The sequence below is a fragment of the Chiloscyllium plagiosum genome, unplaced genomic scaffold (assembly GCF_037043375.1).
Source record: "Chiloscyllium plagiosum isolate Xiang-an unplaced genomic scaffold, Cpla_swu_hap1 HiC_scaffold_1, whole genome shotgun sequence".
NCBI lineage: Eukaryota > Metazoa > Chordata > Chondrichthyes > Orectolobiformes > Hemiscylliidae > Chiloscyllium > Chiloscyllium plagiosum.
This window is the reverse complement of record NW_028270139.1, coordinates 6,252,784-6,270,999: the sequence shown is the minus strand read 5'-3', so window position 1 is coordinate 6,270,999 and position 18,216 is coordinate 6,252,784. Positions and strand designations below refer to the sequence as shown.

The 18,216-nt window shown below is 39.8% G+C and overlaps 1 protein-coding gene and 1 long non-coding RNA gene across 2 annotated transcripts in view; one reads left to right on the top strand and one right to left on the bottom strand.

Annotated features, from left to right (window-relative positions):
• The window catches only part of LOC122554457 (IQ domain-containing protein M-like), a 134,140-nt gene extending 122,301 nt beyond the window's left edge, over window positions 1-11,839 (bottom strand). The window contains exons 1-2 of the mRNA XM_043699525.2: window positions 11,731-11,839; window positions 8,675-8,809 (exon numbers count right to left, since the gene is read on the bottom strand). Coding sequence (XP_043555460.2) covers window positions 8,675-8,809; window positions 11,731-11,824 — 229 coding nt within the window. The 5' untranslated portion in view covers window positions 11,825-11,839. The remainder of the gene's footprint in view (window positions 1-8,674; window positions 8,810-11,730) is intronic.
• Window positions 11,367-17,228, top strand: LOC122554465 (uncharacterized). The gene is made up of 2 exons (XR_015757045.1): window positions 11,367-11,717; window positions 16,363-17,228. It is a non-coding gene; the product is annotated as an uncharacterized LOC122554465 (long non-coding RNA).
• The last annotated feature ends 988 nt before the right edge of the window (window positions 17,229-18,216 follow it).

Genomic DNA, 18,216 nt, shown 5'->3' with positions numbered 1-18,216 from the left:
AATGATTAACTGTTTAACAATATTAACTTTTGGATGTATAGTGAACAAAGTGCGATAAGTACCGATAGATTTCATACCGGTCTGAATGAATGAATCAAACTGTGCTGTAGTAAACCGATTGGGCTAAGTAGTGCTATGAATGAATGAATAGAGACACAAGAGAGTGAACAAAGAGTGATGAATAGAGTTACCAGTTTGAATGAATGAATGCAATTTTGTTTAAGTGGGAACATGCAGTTTCCTTTGTAAGAGGTTTATAATGTGATATAGTCGGGTCGACATTTACAAGAGATATATGGAAAATACAAGACTTTTTGGCCAGAAATAAGGGGTCAACATTTACATGAGGTCGACTTTTACATGAGCATATGTGATAAATTAAAACTATTATTGGAATCAGAATCATCATTCAAAATATTACTGCCTCCTTCCTTCTCTACTTTAAGCTTTTCTTTGGCTAACTCATGTTCTCTATTTTCCCTAGCTCTTTGGAGTTCAGGAGTTTTATGTCCCGATGACTCTGTATCCCTTTCCACTAATATTAAAGAACAGTACAAACCCATCAACTCACCAAGCCTGTACTGACACATAACACCTTTCTAAACTAAAATTCTTTTGCATCTAGGCAGCCTCTAATTCCAATCTATTCATGTGTCTGTCCAGATGCCTCTTAAATCTTAATATTGTATCTGCTTTTAGCATCCCCTCTGGCAGTGCATTCCTGGCATTTATCATCCTCTGTATAAAAACTTGCCTCTCACAGCTCCTTTAAACTTTCCCCCTTTAATCTTAAACTTATGTCCCCTAGCAACTGACATTCCTACCTTGGGAAAAAAAAGACTTCAACTATCCATCTAGGCCTCTGACCTTCAAGTTAAAACAACCCAAATTTGTACAATCTCTCCTCATATCTAATACCTTCTGAACCAGGCAACATCCTGGTAAACCACTTCTGTACCCTCTCCAAAGCTTCCACATCTTTCTGGTGGTGTGGTGACCAGAACTGTTGGCAATATTCCATATGTGGCCTAAGTAAAGTTCTATACAGCTGCAATATGACTTGCCAATCTTTATTCTCTATGCTCCAACCATTGAAGACAAGCATGCTGTATACCTTCTTGGCCAACTTAACCAGTTGTGTTGCCACCTTTAGGGAACTGTGGACCTATACGCCTAGATCTCACTGCATATTAATGCTGTTAAGGGTTCTGCCATATTCTAGACATTACCCTCCTGCATGAGACTTTCCAAAATGCATTTCCTTGCATTTGTCAGACAAACTTCCATCTGCTATTTCTCCTTCCAAATCTCCAGCCTAACTATATCCTCTGACAATCCACCTCGCTATCCACAGCTCCGTCAATTATTGTGTTGTCTGCAAACTTACTAATCAGACCACTAAATTCTCCTCTAAATCATTTACATATATTACAAATAACAGGGGTCCGAGTAGTGATCCCTGCAGAACACCACCGGTCACAGATTACCAGTCAGGAAAACACCCTTCCATCACTACTACTTTTATGACCAAGCCAGTTCTGTATCCATCTTACTAGCTCACTGTGGATTCCTTGAGACCTCACCTTCTGTACCAACCTTATATCTGTTCCATTATCATCCACTGGCAGTTGACATGTCTGTACTTCAACCCCAAAGTGATTGCATCCTTCCTAATCCTAAACTGTATCCATATGGTAGAGATATTCTCCCTGATCAGTATCACAATCTACCCCTCTTATGTTCCTTTCTATCTCGCCTGAAACTTCTAAATCCTTGAACATTAAGCTGTCAGTCTTGTCCTTTTCTCAACCAAGTCTCTGTAATAGCTACAACATCATAGTTATATGTCCTAATCCAAGCTCCAAATTCATCTGCCAAATTCATGTCATACTCCTAGCTTTAAAACAGAAATACTTCAGACCACCAATCCCCACCATGTTCATTAACCTTTCCATGTCTAGTCTTCCTTTTAATTTTTTTCTGGCCTTAGTCTCAGATGCCTCTCAGTTACTTCACTTGCTGACCCAGTGCTCTGGTTCCCATCCTCTTGCCAAATTAGTTTAAATCCTCCTGAGTGACACAAGCAGCCCTCCCTGACAGAATATGGGTCCCCTCCAGTTTAGGTCCAACCCATCCTTCTTGTATGGATCCCATCTACCCTGGAAGAGATCCCAATGATCCACATATTTGAAGACTCCTTCCTACACCAGCTCTTTAGCCACATATTTAACAATACTACCTTCTTATTGCTAGCTTCACTGGCAGGGAACTAATCTCAAAATTACAATCCTTTTCAATTTATTACCTAACTCCTTGAACTCCTTTTGCAGAATCTCATCCCTCTTCTTGCCTATGTTGTTAGTACCAATGTGTACCATGAACTCTGGCTGCTCTGAGAATCTCCGAGCATGCTCAGAGACATTTGTCATCTTGACATCAGAGAGGTAACATGTCATCCTGGAGTCTCGTTTCCAGCCACAGAACCTTCCTGTACTCCTAACCATAAAGTTCCCTCGTACTACTGCCCTACAGTGGAGATAGCTGTGGTGCTACTGCTCTTGCTGCTGCTGTCACTCTGAGAAGTAATCCCCACCCCCAGCCCCCACTCCCTACAACAGTATCCAATCCCTTTTACGGAAGAGGTTAGATACAGGGGACTCCTACATTGTCTGCCTTCTCCTTCTGGCAGTCACCCATCTATCTGCCTGAACTTTGGTTGGGACCACCTTTGTACCTCCTGCATGCTCCTAAGTCTATCCAGTTGCTGCTCCACCTGATCGACACCCTCTGCCAGGAGCTGCAACAGGATATACTTCTTGCTGATGTAGTCGTCAGGGACATCTGAACTGTCTCTGATTTCCCACATGTCACTGAGAGAAACACAATACCCTGCTGACTGCCATTTTTACCCTCTAGCAGCTGCTGAATTAAAAATAAATTTCTATTAGATTAATTTACAACTAACTGGATGGACCCTAGTGTTAGCTTCTCACTAAAAAATACTAACTACACTAATCTGTAAACAATAGTCCAAATACTACTCTATATCCCAGTACTGTACTACTTACCACTAGCTTAAATCCGACTATTCTAAAACAATGTGGGTGTGAAAATGTTAGTGGAAATTGAAGGTAAGAAAATAAACCACCTGACTACTACTTACCAATCAGGGGCACTTCTGTCCATTACATCACCTTCTGAACTTATAATGTGTTGAAGTGCCGTTCCCACAATATTCCCTATATAATGGGTTAAAAATCACATAACACTAGCTTATAGTTTACTAGCTTTCAGAGTGCCGCTCCTTCATCGGGGTTTGTGGAGTATAAGATCATAAGACACAGAATTTATAGCAAAAGGGTTACAGTGTCATGGAGCTGTCGTCAACTTGTTGGACTATAACCTCGTGTTGTGTGACTTTTAACTTTATCCACCCCAGTCCAACACCAGCACCTCCAAACCCCATGTAATAGATCAAGATAAAGTTGCTACTTGAAACTAGCAGTTGTGTTTCTGTGGCCTCTTCCTCCTCAGTCACTTCTCATTGGTGACCTCGAATGGATGCTGTTCCTCCTGTTGAGCATTAAGTCCTCAGCAATCCCGTTCTCAGTCCTGGTGACTCCGCCGGCTTCTCCCAGAATCCACCTCAGTTGCCTCTCACTGGCACCCGCTACCCTCTACTTCTCTGTCTCCTTATTTCCATCTTCTACTGTTTCTTTTCCACCTCAAGTCTTTTCATTTCTACCTTTGCTAATTCCAGCCATTAGATTTGCTTTCTTCCAATTTTAAATACTGGATAATCTTTTGAAGCATTTTGTCCTCACAAGATCCTATTTTTAATTCTACTTTCAATTTATAGGACATAGAACCATCCAGCACACAAATGGATCCTTTAGCTCACAATGTTGTGCCGAACATGATGCCAAATTAAGCTAATCTCTTCTGCCTGCCCTTGGTCCATATCACTCTATTTCTTACAGATCCATGCGCTTATCTAAAAGTCCCTTATTGTATCTGCCTCCACCATGACCCCACACACAGCACTCTCCATGTAAAAAAAACCTGCCCCGCCCATCTTCTTTGACTCCCCCTCCCCACCTTAAATGCATGCCCTCTAGTAATAGACATGTCAACTCTGAGAAAATAACGTTTAACATCAACCCTCCCTCTATGCATCTCATCATTTTATAGATTTCTATCAAGTCTCCCCTCAACCTCTACTGCTCCAGAGGAAACAACCTGAGTTTTTCTAGCCTTATCTCCTGACTCTTTAACTTCAGTCAAAAATGTGCAACACTCCATTGCTCTGTATTACTCTTCCAGAAAATGCTTAACAAAAGCCATCTCCAAATACTGTGCAATAAACACAACTGTTTTATGTCCAGAGCCACTGTGCAACTCTTATTTTCAAACGAAAGACACAGAACCCTCTTAAATCCAGTGAATATAAATCCTGCAAGAGCCCAATTTTGTTGCAATCCCAGATGATTTTACTTCTGGACAAATCAGAACCCAGTCTGAAAATTGGTTTGATAGATTTTTCCTTTTTTTAAAATTTAGTTGTCTTTCTTCCAACTTCCTTTCTGTATGCTGTATGGTTCCCTGTTTTTTAAATTGTAGGTAGAATTAAAAACAGGATCTTTTTAAATTAGATTACCTACAGTGTGGAAACAGGCCCTTCGGCCCAACAAGTCCACACTGACCCTCCGAAGAGAAACCCACCCCCCTATATTTATCCCTAACTAATCCACCCAACACTACGAGCAATTGAGCATGGCCAATTCATCTAACCTGCACATCTTTGGACTGTGGGAGGAAACCGGAGCACCCGGAGGAAACCCACGCAGACACTGGGAGAATGTGCAAACTCCACACAGTCAGTCGCCCGAGGCGGGAATTGAACATGAGTCTCTGGCGGTGTGAGGCAGCAGTGCTAACCACTGAGCCACCGTGCTGTGTGGTCAAAATGCTTCAATAGTTTATCCAACATTTAAAATTGGAAGAAAGGAAATTAATGAAGTTGTCTTTCACAGAAACATAAGCATACAATGTTTAGATTTGGTTTAAACAATACAAGTTCAAGTGAAATGTTATTGTACAAAAACAAATAACTATTTATTTATAATATGAAATAACATAGCAAAAATACAATACCATCTATTGTCACACCATCACAGTATTCAAACACCAGATAGTTTGCTTATTTATTATATTGATATGATTTGATTTATTGTAGTCACATGTATCGAGATATAGTGAAGAGTATTGCTTTACATGCTAACCAGATAAATCATACCTTACATAAGGACATCAGGGTAATAGAACAGAATGCAGGATATAGTGTTACAGCTACAAAGAGGGTGCCGAGAAAGATCAACTCTAATGTAAGAGAGGTCCGTTCATAAGTCTGATACTACGACTTTCAAGGAGGAGTTTGGTTAGCTCGGTTGGCGGGCCAGCTGTTTTGTGATACACAGTGGTGCCAACAGTATAGGTTAAATTCCCACATTGGCTGAGATACCTTGGCCCTTGCCTGTGGCATGGCGCCCCTCAGGTTACCCTCACCAGTTGTCTATCTCGGATGAAACAGTGGGACTTTGGTGTCTTTACCTACTTTCAATGCCAAATCTTGAGTACTTGGTAGCATCTTCCTTGATCAGTCACACAACTGAGTTAGACTTTTTCATTTTTGAAATACTTCTTCAGCATTCTAAACAAATAATTGTGGTCTAGAACTAAAATCCTTACACTGAGGTAACCGATTTCCTAATAGCTTTTGAATCTCGAATCCCTACAGTGTGAAAACAGGCCTTTCAGCCCAACAAATCCACACTGACCCTCCGAAGAGTAACCCATCCAGACCCATTCCCCCTACCCAATATACCTAACCTACACAGCCCTGAACACGATGGGCAATTTAGCACAGCAATTCACCTAACCTACACATTTTTGGCATTGTGGGAGTTAACCCACACAGACATGGAGAGGATGTGCAAACTCCACACAGACAGTCACCTGAGGTTGGAATTGGACCTGGGAGTTTGGCGCTGTGAGGCAGCAGTGCTAACCACTGAGCCAGCGTGCCAGCTCTAAGTCATCGCCTTTTTTCAAAATAAAACTAGCTCACCAATTAACATCTGTCAAGTCCCCTGCAAACTGAGAAACAACAAGATTTCTAAGATATAGGACTTCATGAAGAAAAAATAATGCTGATCATTCTAAACAGAAAGCAAGCTAATACTGCTCAAAGTTTACTCTGTTCACTTGTAAAAAAAATTCCCACAGCAAACAAATTCCCATTGTTAACCCAGGCCCTCTGTCTCTCATATTCATTTAAAAAAAACCATATCACTAGAAATACTGACAAGTCAATCTTTAAACAACCTCATACACATAGAACATAAGCCACATACCAAAACCTAAACTCTAAAATAATTTACATTAAAATATGTATAAATCACACATATACATCATAAAGTCAGCAATGTTAAAAGAGTAACTGGAGAAAGTGAGGTCTGCAGATGCTGGAGATCAAAGTTGAAACTTTATTGCTGGAACAGCACAGCAGGTCAGGCAGCATCCAGGGAACAGGAGATTCGACGTTTCGGGCACAGGCCCTTCTTCAGGGACCTGTGCCTGAAACGTCGAATCTCCTGTTCCCTGGATGCTGCCTGACCTGCTGTGCTGTTCCAGCAATAAAGTTTCAACTAAAAGAGTAACTGACATCACCAGGGCACAGCACAATATATTGGGTGTGTCATAGCTGGAATTATGTTTGCGGGTACCTTATGAAATAACACAAACATTTCAGAAAGGTACAGAGATAAGCACTACAGACTAAGACCTTCAGATAGATTTAAGCCTTTGGTCAGCTGGGCTGGCTGAGACACAAAAATTTCAAACACAATGAACTCAGAGTGTCTTAAAGGTTCAAGATTTGTTTGAATAGAGAAAAATTGAGCCTTAGGTACAAAACTGGCATTTCAGTGCAAAGCACTTGTTTGGGGCCTTAAGAATTAGTTCTGCCTGGTCTGCAGATAGGATCTGCAAAGGAACTGAGAGAGGAAACACAGTGAGGACCAAATTTGTCTCAGTAATACTCTTCAATATTTTTATGTGACCAAGACAAAAAAGAGACCTAAGGGGCAACTTTTTCACGTGGAGGGTGGTACATGTATGGAATGAGCTGCTGGAGGAAGTGGTGAAGGCTGGTACAATTGCAACATTTAAGAGGCATTTGGATGGGTATATGAAATGGAAGGGTTTGGAGGGATATGGGCCGGGTGCCGCCAGGTGGGATTAGATCGAGTTGGGATATCTGGTCGGCATTGACGGGTTGGACCGAAGGGTCTGTTTCCATGCTGTATATCTCTATGACTATGACTCTATGACAAGCACTTCTGCTCTTTTGGTTTAACAGAAGTATAACTTGAAAAGCCTTTGGGGCTGTATTTAGATTAGTGTCTCTAAGGACCACTGCTTATCTGCTCAACATTCAAGAGTGTGTAGCATATCCTTTGTTCATATGTTACATATAAGTGCCATCAACTTTGAAAAATAAGAAATGACTGCAGACATTGGAAATCAGAAACAAAAATAGAAATTGCTGGGAAAACTCAGTAAGTCTAGCAGCATCTGTGGAGAGAAGACAGAGTTACTGTTTTGGGTCCAGTGATCAACTGCTTTTGCTTCTAACTTTGAATTCTTCTTGAGAATTAGCTGCATTATGAATTTCCGCATTTCCAGCCATGCATTTGTGATATCAATAATTGCCATTTTGTCTCACATTTGAAGTTTCACAAGAGTATTACTAACTTATTTGTTTGGAGGGAATTTCAATCCAAATTACAAATAGATTGGGAGCACAGTGTAACTCAATTCCTGAAGTTCTATCTTTAAGTTGAACAAAGGTACATCTCAATGTCAGTTACCAGCACTGGATCAGACAAGTAGTTACTGCTGCATTTTATACCCTTAGAAGATTTAATGAAATATTTTTAATTCATTTTTTACTTGCCTACAAATTGTACTTGAGCAGATAGGTTGTTGTCGCTTGGAAACCAACAAAGGCAAACAGAGGTAGAAATAGGCAGTAATTCAAATGGATTATAGAATCTAATATATGGCTGGAACAACTGGTCAGAGATGGGAATATTCTGGACAGGTTTCAAATTCAGTCCTTTTTCACTATCATCACTGTCCTGGACCAGTGCAATATCACTCCTATCTCTCAGATACAAACAAAATGTTTGAACATAAGTGACAGGTTGTAAGGCTGAAAATGTGTTGCTGGAAAAGCGCAGCAGGTCAGGCAGCATCCAAGGAGCAGGAGAATCGACGTTTCGGGCATGAGCCCTTCTTCAGGAATCCCTCATGCCTGAAACGTTAATTTCTCCTGCTCCTTGGATGCTGCCTGACCTGCTGCGCTTTTCCAGCAACACATTTTCAGCTCTGATCTCCAGCATCTGCAGACCTCACTTTCTCCTAGACAGGCTGTAAGGCCACTGGTAATGTGTTTGTTGTCATATTGAAGGAGCCTGTCAAGCTTTCATCTAAAGTTTGCAAGGTCAGACTCATTTGAAAGCATTAAAACTTTATGGAAACAGATTTACAAAATAGTTATTTACTTGATCTTCTCTTAGAATGGGAAATAACCTAGAAGAATTATACATACCTTTGTTAATCAATGCCCAGATTCTTTTAATATCATGCTGGGAAGGATAATGGTTGCAGTCCTCAAACAAATTTATTAATTCATTCCGAGTTATAAATTTCTGAAATGCTCTCTTTGTAAACAGATCTTCATATTCTGTGTTCAAACAAAAATCATTCATTATGACTTCTATTAAGGTTAAACAATTTTCACAACTGTTTTAGAAACATATTAATTCTTGGTAGAAAATGATTTCAAATTAAATTCACTGGAACTATAAATTAAATTCACTGGAACTATAAATGTGGGACCATTTAGTCAGGAAATAAACTGCAGAGGATTGAAATCCCACTGTAATTTTTTCATATAAAACTCGACAAATTACAATGTGAAACAGATGAATTAACATCATTTCATAATTAAATGGTTAGGGTCTGTAATATGCTGCCTATCAGGGAGGTAGAGGTAGATCTGATTCTGGCTTTCAAAAGATAAGTATCCAAAGAGAATAAATCTGCATAGTTACACTGAAAAGGAATAGGACAGGCTAAGTTTGCTTATGCAGAAAACCGACTTGAACTCAATGGGCCAAAGGCTTCTTGCTGTACTTCCACAATCCATGATTCTATCTGAAATGCAATGGATGATGACCAGAGGAAAAGTTTACTTCATAGAAGCAGGGAGACTAAATTAAAATCAAATAAATTAAAGGGTGGGTTCTGAAAATATTTGTGTTTTACAGTTGCATATATAGGATTGAATAATATATTAGTACTGCACACCACTCAATAGCAATCGTAACACATGCAATTTTTATTTATTGATAGTGTTTTTACTACTTTTTTAAAATCGGCAAATGGAGAGGTAAAAGAAAAAATGATTAATTCTGTCTGCATATCTTCCATCTACATAAACTGCACTTTGAAACAACAGAGCAAATTCAGTAAATATTGACTGGGAACGTGGCTATATGCTTTGTTATGGTAGAATTGGAGTTGCATCAGTGGCAGTACGATGGAAGGTGGTGGTTACATAAAATTACCAGATCACCTTTTGGGGTGGAGGCAATAACAGACATTAATTGGCACTCAAACTGACATTTTCTTTGAATTTCTATCAGTGCTGTTAGGGGTAATACAATGTCAATTTCATGTAGCTTAAGCAGTTAGTGATTTGGGGATCTTAAGAAGGAGACTTCATGGTTATTTTATTCTCAATGACAAAAGTATTAACAGGTTTCATCAGTGGATTGAGATCGTATCTATCATATGAATTTCAACTTAAGAAAGTAAGGAACACAAAACAGTGAAAATGAAGGAATTACACAATAGGTGAATCAGCTTCTGAACTGTCAGTTAGGTATTCAACATTATTTGTTTATATTTACCAACATTACAACATTTTCAGTTTTATTTCTGTATTTGAAGTATTTATCGCATAGTTTCCTGAAGTATTTATCATACAGTTTCACTCAGTGGCCTGAGTGCTGAATATTTTCTATCATGTTACATTTTCATGAAATCATATTGTGGGTTGCTGGGTCAATGTATGTATTTGCAATTCCTCTCTCTGTTCTTTTAATCAAAACATGAATGCACATTTTTATCTGTGCAAACATTTGTTAAAACAGTAGTGCAACTTTAGATGAATTGTTAAATATTCATGAATAGGTATGAACTCTTGGTCACATTTCTTCTGGCATAGAAATAGAGAGAACAGTAGGCTAATCAGTTCAGCAAGCCTATTATGCCATTCAATTGCATTATCATTAATTCTTACCTACTTGCCACAGGTCTATACTCTTTAAATAATCATCTATTAATCTCAGTTTTGAAATTATCAATTGACCTCATCTCAACAGCATTTTTAGTGAAAGAGGTTCAGATTTCCACTACTGTTTATGTGAAGAAGTACTTCCTGATATCACTCTGAAAAGCAGACTTCTAATCTTAAGGTTAGGTTTCAGCACTCTGCCGGAAAAAGGAATAGTCTATACCTACCCTTTCACCTATTTTGATAATCATAAACATCTTAGATCACTGCTTAACCTTCTGTAAGCCTGTTCATGCAACCTGTTATTATAGTTCAACCCTGTCAACCCTGGTATCAATTTGACAAATTTGAGCTGCACTTCTTCAAGGTCAGGACAGTCTTCCTGAGCTACAATACCCAGGCTGAATGCAGTGTTTCAAATTGGGTCCAGCCCAATTTCTGTAATATAACCTCAAAAGCTTTGTATTTGAGGTAAAGGTTAATAACACATTACCTTTCCTAACATACTTGTCCGTGATGAGGCTTTATCGAATTCTGTTCTCAGACCCAAAGTTCACTCTGCTCATTCACAGACCCTAGCTTCCCACCATTTAAAAATGCTCTAAACTATCTTTCTAATGTCCAAAGTGGGAAACTTCACAATCACATAACTGAACTTCCTTTTCCACTGTTCTGCCCATCCGATTAATCAATTAGCATTCCTTTTCAAATTTCTGTTCCCTAGTACACTATTACTCTAATCCCGAAATTAGTGTCAATGAAAAATTCAGCTTTTATAGAAGAAAACAAGCAATAATGAAATTTGAAGCCCCTCGTGTGGAGTAGAGTTAACTCGATCTTTACACTAAGAATAGCCAGGGTGTTCAAAAGGAGCTTTCATAGTAAAGTCAGATCATATGGCACTGGAGTCTAAGTCTGTAGGGCTCCAGAAGATGTCACTTCTTAATGTCACTTCAATATAGTTACGTTGAAGGAAGTCTGTTAATGTTCACTCACCCGAGTAAACCCAGAACCCACTTTAGTAGCTACATAGGTCCTAATATATTCCTTTACTAAGCTCCTGCTTTTACAGTTTGATTCCATAAAATGTTTCAAGATGTTGTCATGCACCTGCAACTTCAACAAAATCTTAAGTGAGAAAGACTGCATTATTCATATCCACGGCACAAAGTCAGCTCTGCACATTCATCCAGGAGCCAGCTAAAACTTGAAAAAATGTGACATCAATTGCTGATCATACATGAATGAAGATTATGGAAGAGAAAACCTCAACTTGCTTATATTTGAGTTGGTAAGTCACTTACTTTTCTTCTTGTCAAGCCAGTCTTCCAGTTCTGAAAACACTAATGGTATTTGTTCCTGGGGAGCATTAAAGCGTCTTCGCAGGCGGGTCATCATATTGCGATACTGTTTTACCACGAGTAAAAGGGATGCTCCATGGTCTACAGACTGTAATTAAAGAGACCTTAAAACTTCATGTTAAGAGTTCCCTGTTAACTGTTCTGTCACAGAACTAGAGCCACAGTATATTACTAAAATATATCCTGTTTTTCACCTTGAGCTAATACAAACTGTAAGTTACCTTATTGAATAACATTTTGTCATTATAAATCTTAATGGATTTATTAATGAGGAAAGCCAGAGGTAGTAGATTTCTCCCAGTTTTCTCACAGTTTGACACATAGTACCATCAACGGATAAGAGTATTACTGCCATTTTATCAGGTGTTGTTCACGGCAACAGTCACATATCATATAATGAGGGGTTTATATTCTTGTTCCAGACTTCTCTCCTTTTCTGAAGGCATTGAATCATACTGGAGTTTAAATCCAAAGATACTGGCAACTTTTTACTTTTCAGTCTGCGAACAGATCGTGAGTGTTACTGACATATTCCACTTATCCTTAACGTTTATGTATCCTTTTAAAGTTGAACGCTTTGGACGACGATTGGACAGGAAGCCATTGAGAATTTTAATGAAAGCAAAGACAAGCCAAGACGCTTTTTCCTGCTGTCACTCACAAAGTTGTGTCTAGAAGCAAATAATAAGAAAGCTTGGAATGTCAGAGGAGGAGGGTTTTTTTAAGGCTTTAGATCACTGGGGAAAGGGTGACTGCCACTTAGAATCTGAGCAGAGGCACTGACTGTGGTAATCAGAGTTGAGAGTGTGATGCTGGAAAAGCACAGCAGGTCAGGCAGCATCCAAGGAGCAGGAGAATCGACATTTCGGGCATAAGCTCTTTTGGCTACTTCTGAGCTGAAACAGTAGCATTAACATTATTTTTTCTGAAAATCATGGTTTTATTGAATAATTCTATCACTTTCTCATTGGGCAACAAAATGAGAGGGCCCAGCATTTTATGGATTATCACTGACCAGAAGATGAACTGGAACTGCCATAACGATGCAGTGGCTATACAGCAGCTCAGAAGCTAGGAATACTGCAGCAAGCAACTCACCCCCTGACTCCCCAAAGTCTACAGGGCTATCCATAACCATCAAAATAGGATCTTGCAAGTAAATATATATGAGGCAGTCTCAATTAGACTTTAATCTTAATTCATTGCATTGGGATTCATTAAAGAAGTCAGAAAGTCTTGGATACCATTTTATCATTATTCTATTTTGACAACCATGAAAACTGATGGAGGCCCATGAAGCTGCCGGAATCAACACATATGTTCGCAGAAATTGATGCATCATGGCTGGACCAACCCCTTTATATGGCCTTCCAAATATTCCTTTTCAAAATAGTTATCCATTCCATTTTAAGAACGACTGTAGATTCTGTATGCACCACCAATTTTGGTAGGTAGGTAGGTTAACGTTCGAAAACCCTCTCCTCAAAAATGATTCTCTTAAGCATTGGTCTCAGCTTGTGTTTTCCAGCCACAGATCCACTGACCAGTGAAAATACTTAACTCCAGGATATGAAACCCTCTCTTTTGCTAAGTTTGTTCTTGGAATGTGGGTGTCGCTGGCTAAGCCAACAACTATTGCACATCCTTAGAGTCATAGGTAGACCAGATAAGGACGGCAGAGTTTCTTGCCTAAAGGACAATAGTGAAACAGATGGGTTTATATAACAATCAACAGTGGTTACATGCTCTCAATGAGGTTAGCTTTTTATTCCAGACTTATTGAGTTCAAATTTCACCATCTTCCATAGTGGGATTCAAACCAAGGGCCTAAAGCATTAGCTAGTGACATTACCACACTGTGACCATCTCCCCAGGTTCAGACATCATACCTTTGTACAGCCGAGCATGAACTGTTTTCTGATCCCTCAGTGTGAAGTTTCAGTCAGTGTGTAATACAGTGAGAGAAAATACGGTGCCCAGATATAAAACATAGTGTAATATTGTCTGATTTTATCTTGGCAGAGCTCTAAAGGCGTTCCATCTGCCTCCAGGTCCCCCAGACATTCAGGACTATATTTATCCCGAAAGTCATCTCCTTCCAAGCAGTCAACAATCTTCCTTCTGAAAGAAGAAAGTTCAACAGATGGCTCCAGTCCTCTGTTGTAATTATTTTCTTAACAATACCTCAAAATACTTTTCAGAAAATCAATCAGATTTGTTGATTTCTACGAGAATTTTTCTTTCAAAAGAATGGGACTGAAATCAGATTTCCAAACTGGATGAAGGCTACTTTCAATAAGATTAGATATGATTGGCTAGAGTGGACTGTAAGCAGATACTCTAGGGTAAATAGGGTCATAGAGATGTACAGCATGGAAACAGACCCTTCGGTCCAACCCGTCCATGCCGACCAGATATCCCAACCCAATCTAGTCCCACCTGCCAGCACCTGGCCCATATCCATCCAAACCTTTCCTATACATATACCCATCCAAATGCCTTTTAAATGTTGCAATTGTACCAGCCTCCACCACATCCTCTGGCATCTCATTCCATACACATACCACCCTCTGTGTGAAAAAGTTGCCCTGTAGGTCTCTTTTATATCTTTCCCCTCTCACCCTAAACCTATGCCCTCTAGTTCTGGACTCCCCGATCCCAGGGAAAAGACTTTGTCTATTTATCCCATCCATGTTCCTCATGATTTTATAAACCTCTATAAGGTCACCCCTCAGCCTCCAATGCTCCAGGAAAAACTGCTCTAGCCTGTTCAGCCTCTCCCTGTAGCTCAAATCTTCCAACCCTGACAACATCCTTGTAAATCTTTTCTGAACTCTTTCAAGTTTCACAACATCTTTCCGATAGGAAGGAGACCAGAATTGCACGCAATATTCCAACAGTGGCCTAACCAATGTCCTGTACAGCCGCAACATGACCTCCCAACTCCTGTAATCAATACTCTGACCAAGAAAAGAAAGCATACCAAATGCCTTCTTCACCTGCAACTCCACTTTCAAGGAGCTATGAACCTGCACTCCAAGGGCTCTTTGTTCAGCAACACTCCTTAGGACCTTACCATTAAGTGTGTATAGGCATCCGGATGGATATATGAATGGAAAGGGTTTGGAGGGATATGGGCCGGGTGCTGGCAAGTGGGACCCCCTCAGCCTCTGACGCTCCAGGGAAAACAGCCCCAGCCTGTTCAGCCTCTCCCTATAGCTCAAACCCTCCAACCCTGGCAACATCCTTGTAAATCTTTTCTGAACCCTTTCAAGTTTCACAACATCTTTCCGATAGGAAAGAGACCAGAATTGCACGCAATATTCCAACAGTCTATAACCAAAAACAAAAGCAGAAAGAAGCTCTCGCCCCTGCACTGGATTCCCACTCTGTTTTATATTCCCAGATAGAGACACTCACTCTGCTGTGTCTAACTCAGGATGGGTTCTTTCCAAACTGCTCCGACCTTACTGGAAGCTCCAGCTGCACACAGCAATCATGGAAATAAATCTCATTCTTCACAAATTTAATGTTCTGTCTACACTACAATGAATGGGCAGGAGTAAATCTTACATTTAATCCTCATGTACACTTTCAGGACTTGTCTAATTTAACCTTTTTGTATCAGCTAGACAGCTCAAAAATAAATCAGTGTGAAATAACTACTATTGAACACACAGGCAGCTGGGACTCATTGAATAAACATCTTGTGTCTTTTTGGTACTACAAAACACTTGATACATCCTGGAGACTATACATGCTGGAAATGCTAGCAACTATTCCAAGTCAAGCTGAGGGATTCTGAACACTGAGGAGCTGGTACCACTACAGTGCAGTACAGGAAATCGTTTTCTGGATGATCTGATGTGACATTTAACAGACATTGGCAGAATAGAACTAGATATAATTGATATTGAACAGCTCTTGTTCATGAGGGCTCTTGCTGCACAATTGTAGTGTCCCTATTTCTGAGCCAGAAGGTCCGGTTTCAAGTCCCTCCTGCTCCAGAGGTGTCTTATAACATTTCTGAACAAGGTGATTAAAAATATCTATGATGTTACATGTCTAATAGGATATATAATATAACATCTGGTTTGGAGAATTGCTGGATTGCCCCTAATGGTTGCCTTATCATTTCTTATTCTTAGATGGAAGGAAATTCCTGATAGGAAACTCATTACTGCCTGTCTGGAAAGGCTTCACAGGAAAATGATATAGCATGTGACAACAGATATACATACAAAAAAAAACCACCAGAGAAATGAGGTTTCAACTGAAATGCTCATCCATTTCAATTTATTCATGCCTTTGAGGCAGTAGATAGCAAACTGGAATTAACTTTTATTGCAATGATTAACATTTATTTAAAAATATTGGAAATGGGATATCAACACTTTATTAAAATCTTATTTCCATGATTCTCCACATATAGGAATGGGCAAGGGCATAGAAATTTATGCGATCACTAGAATTAGTGAGGAGTTAGCCAGCCTGTATCTAATTAACACCTAATTAATCGTACATGTCAGCAAATTTATGTGACTATACTGTAGCTTTGTGTTATTTTATTGCCAGTATTTATCATTAAGAAGTACCCAACATGAGCAAGACGAATGTAGTGTACAAAATACCATGCAAGGACTGCACTAAACACTATATAAGACAACCAGGAAGACAGCTAACAATCCGCATACATGAACATCAACTAGCCACGAAACGACACGAACAGCTATCCTTAGTAGCCACACACGCAGACAACAAGCAACATGAATTCGACTGGGACAACACTACTATCATAGGGCAAGCCAGACAGAGAACAGCCAGGAAATTCCTAGAGGCATGGCATTCATCCACAAACTCCATCAACAAACACATCGACCTGGACCCAATATACCAACCACTACAGCGGACAGCTGAAACTGACAACCGGAAGCGGCAGGGACAGACCACTATAAACACCGGAGGAAACATCAAAGAAGCGCTTCGCAGGAGGCTCCCAAGCACTGATGATGTCGCCTAGCCAGGGGACGAAACGTTTGCAACAAAAACTTCCAGCTCGGCGAACAGAACCACAGCAGAAGTAACCTTTTCCAGAGTTTTTATGTATAAAATATGCAATATTGCAATTACACATATACTTAATGTTTGCTTTCATGCAGCATTTTCCTTCATTAAAAGCTGCTTCCATTCTCCAGGAGACACATTGAAATATTTTATCGCTTAAAAGAAACTGTGAAGAATTCAGATTAATGTGTAAATTCATACATCATTTTAATGCATAATTTCAGTGTTTATATAACTAGTAATTGATTTTGAGAACTAAATCACACAACATATTATGACAGAAAATGTGTATTGCAATTAAGAATACATTTTTAATTGCTCAGTACCTTTTTAGCTCTTAATCTTATTTTTTTGTGAATAAAGTCAAAAAATATTTACTCTGTTTCTAGAACCTTTTGTTCTGTCTAAAGGAAATAAAATTTCTTGGTTAGCGATGCCTCTGACATGCTCTCTATTTTCCACAGTCAAGGATTCTGTCCACATGGTTGACAGGGCCCTCAGCCACATCCATTTCCCACCCTCACCCCTCGCTTCCTTCCCACAACAATGGTAGGCTTCTTACAGTGCTCATTTTCTACCCAACTAGCTTCAAAGGAGGTTGGAAGCATTCAAGTATTCATTGGATCATCATCCACCATTCCTGCCACTTCTAGGAGGATGCCATGACCAAACACCTCTACCGCTCTCCTCCTTGTGTCAGCATTCAGCAGGTACACTTCTCTCAGTAATACCCTGATCCACTCCTTTTCACTTACAACACTTTCTGACTCCCTCGTGACACTTTCCCACGCAGTCACAGGTGCATCCCTTGCCCTTCTACCCTCCTCACTGTAGAGGGCCCTAAACACACTTTCTAGGTGGGGTAGTGTTTTACTTGGACTTCTCTCAATTTACTACCTTTGCCACTCACAATGTGGACTCCTCTATACTCTGATGACTTTGTGGAACACCTCTGCTCTGTTACTAAGAATGATCCTAACCTTCCAGTTGCTTGCCACACAAACACACCATCTTGCTCTCATGCTAACATTTCTGTCTTCGGCCTATTGCAATGTTTCAGCAAAGCCTACGCAAGCTGAAAGAACAACGCTTCATTATCCACTTAGGCACTTCATAGTCTTTAGAACTTAAAACTGAATTTAACAGCTTCAGAGCATTAATGTTTTCCTCCATTTTGATTACACACCTTCTCACCACTCCTCCCTCCATATCTTGTTTATAGAGTTTATTCTCAGAAAAGCTGATTTATTTTGTATCTCATTGGAGAGAAGAAGGCTAAGAGGGGATTCGATGGAGACATACAAGATGATCAGAGGATTAGATAGGGTGGACAGTGAAAGTCTTTTATCGAGGATGATGATGTCA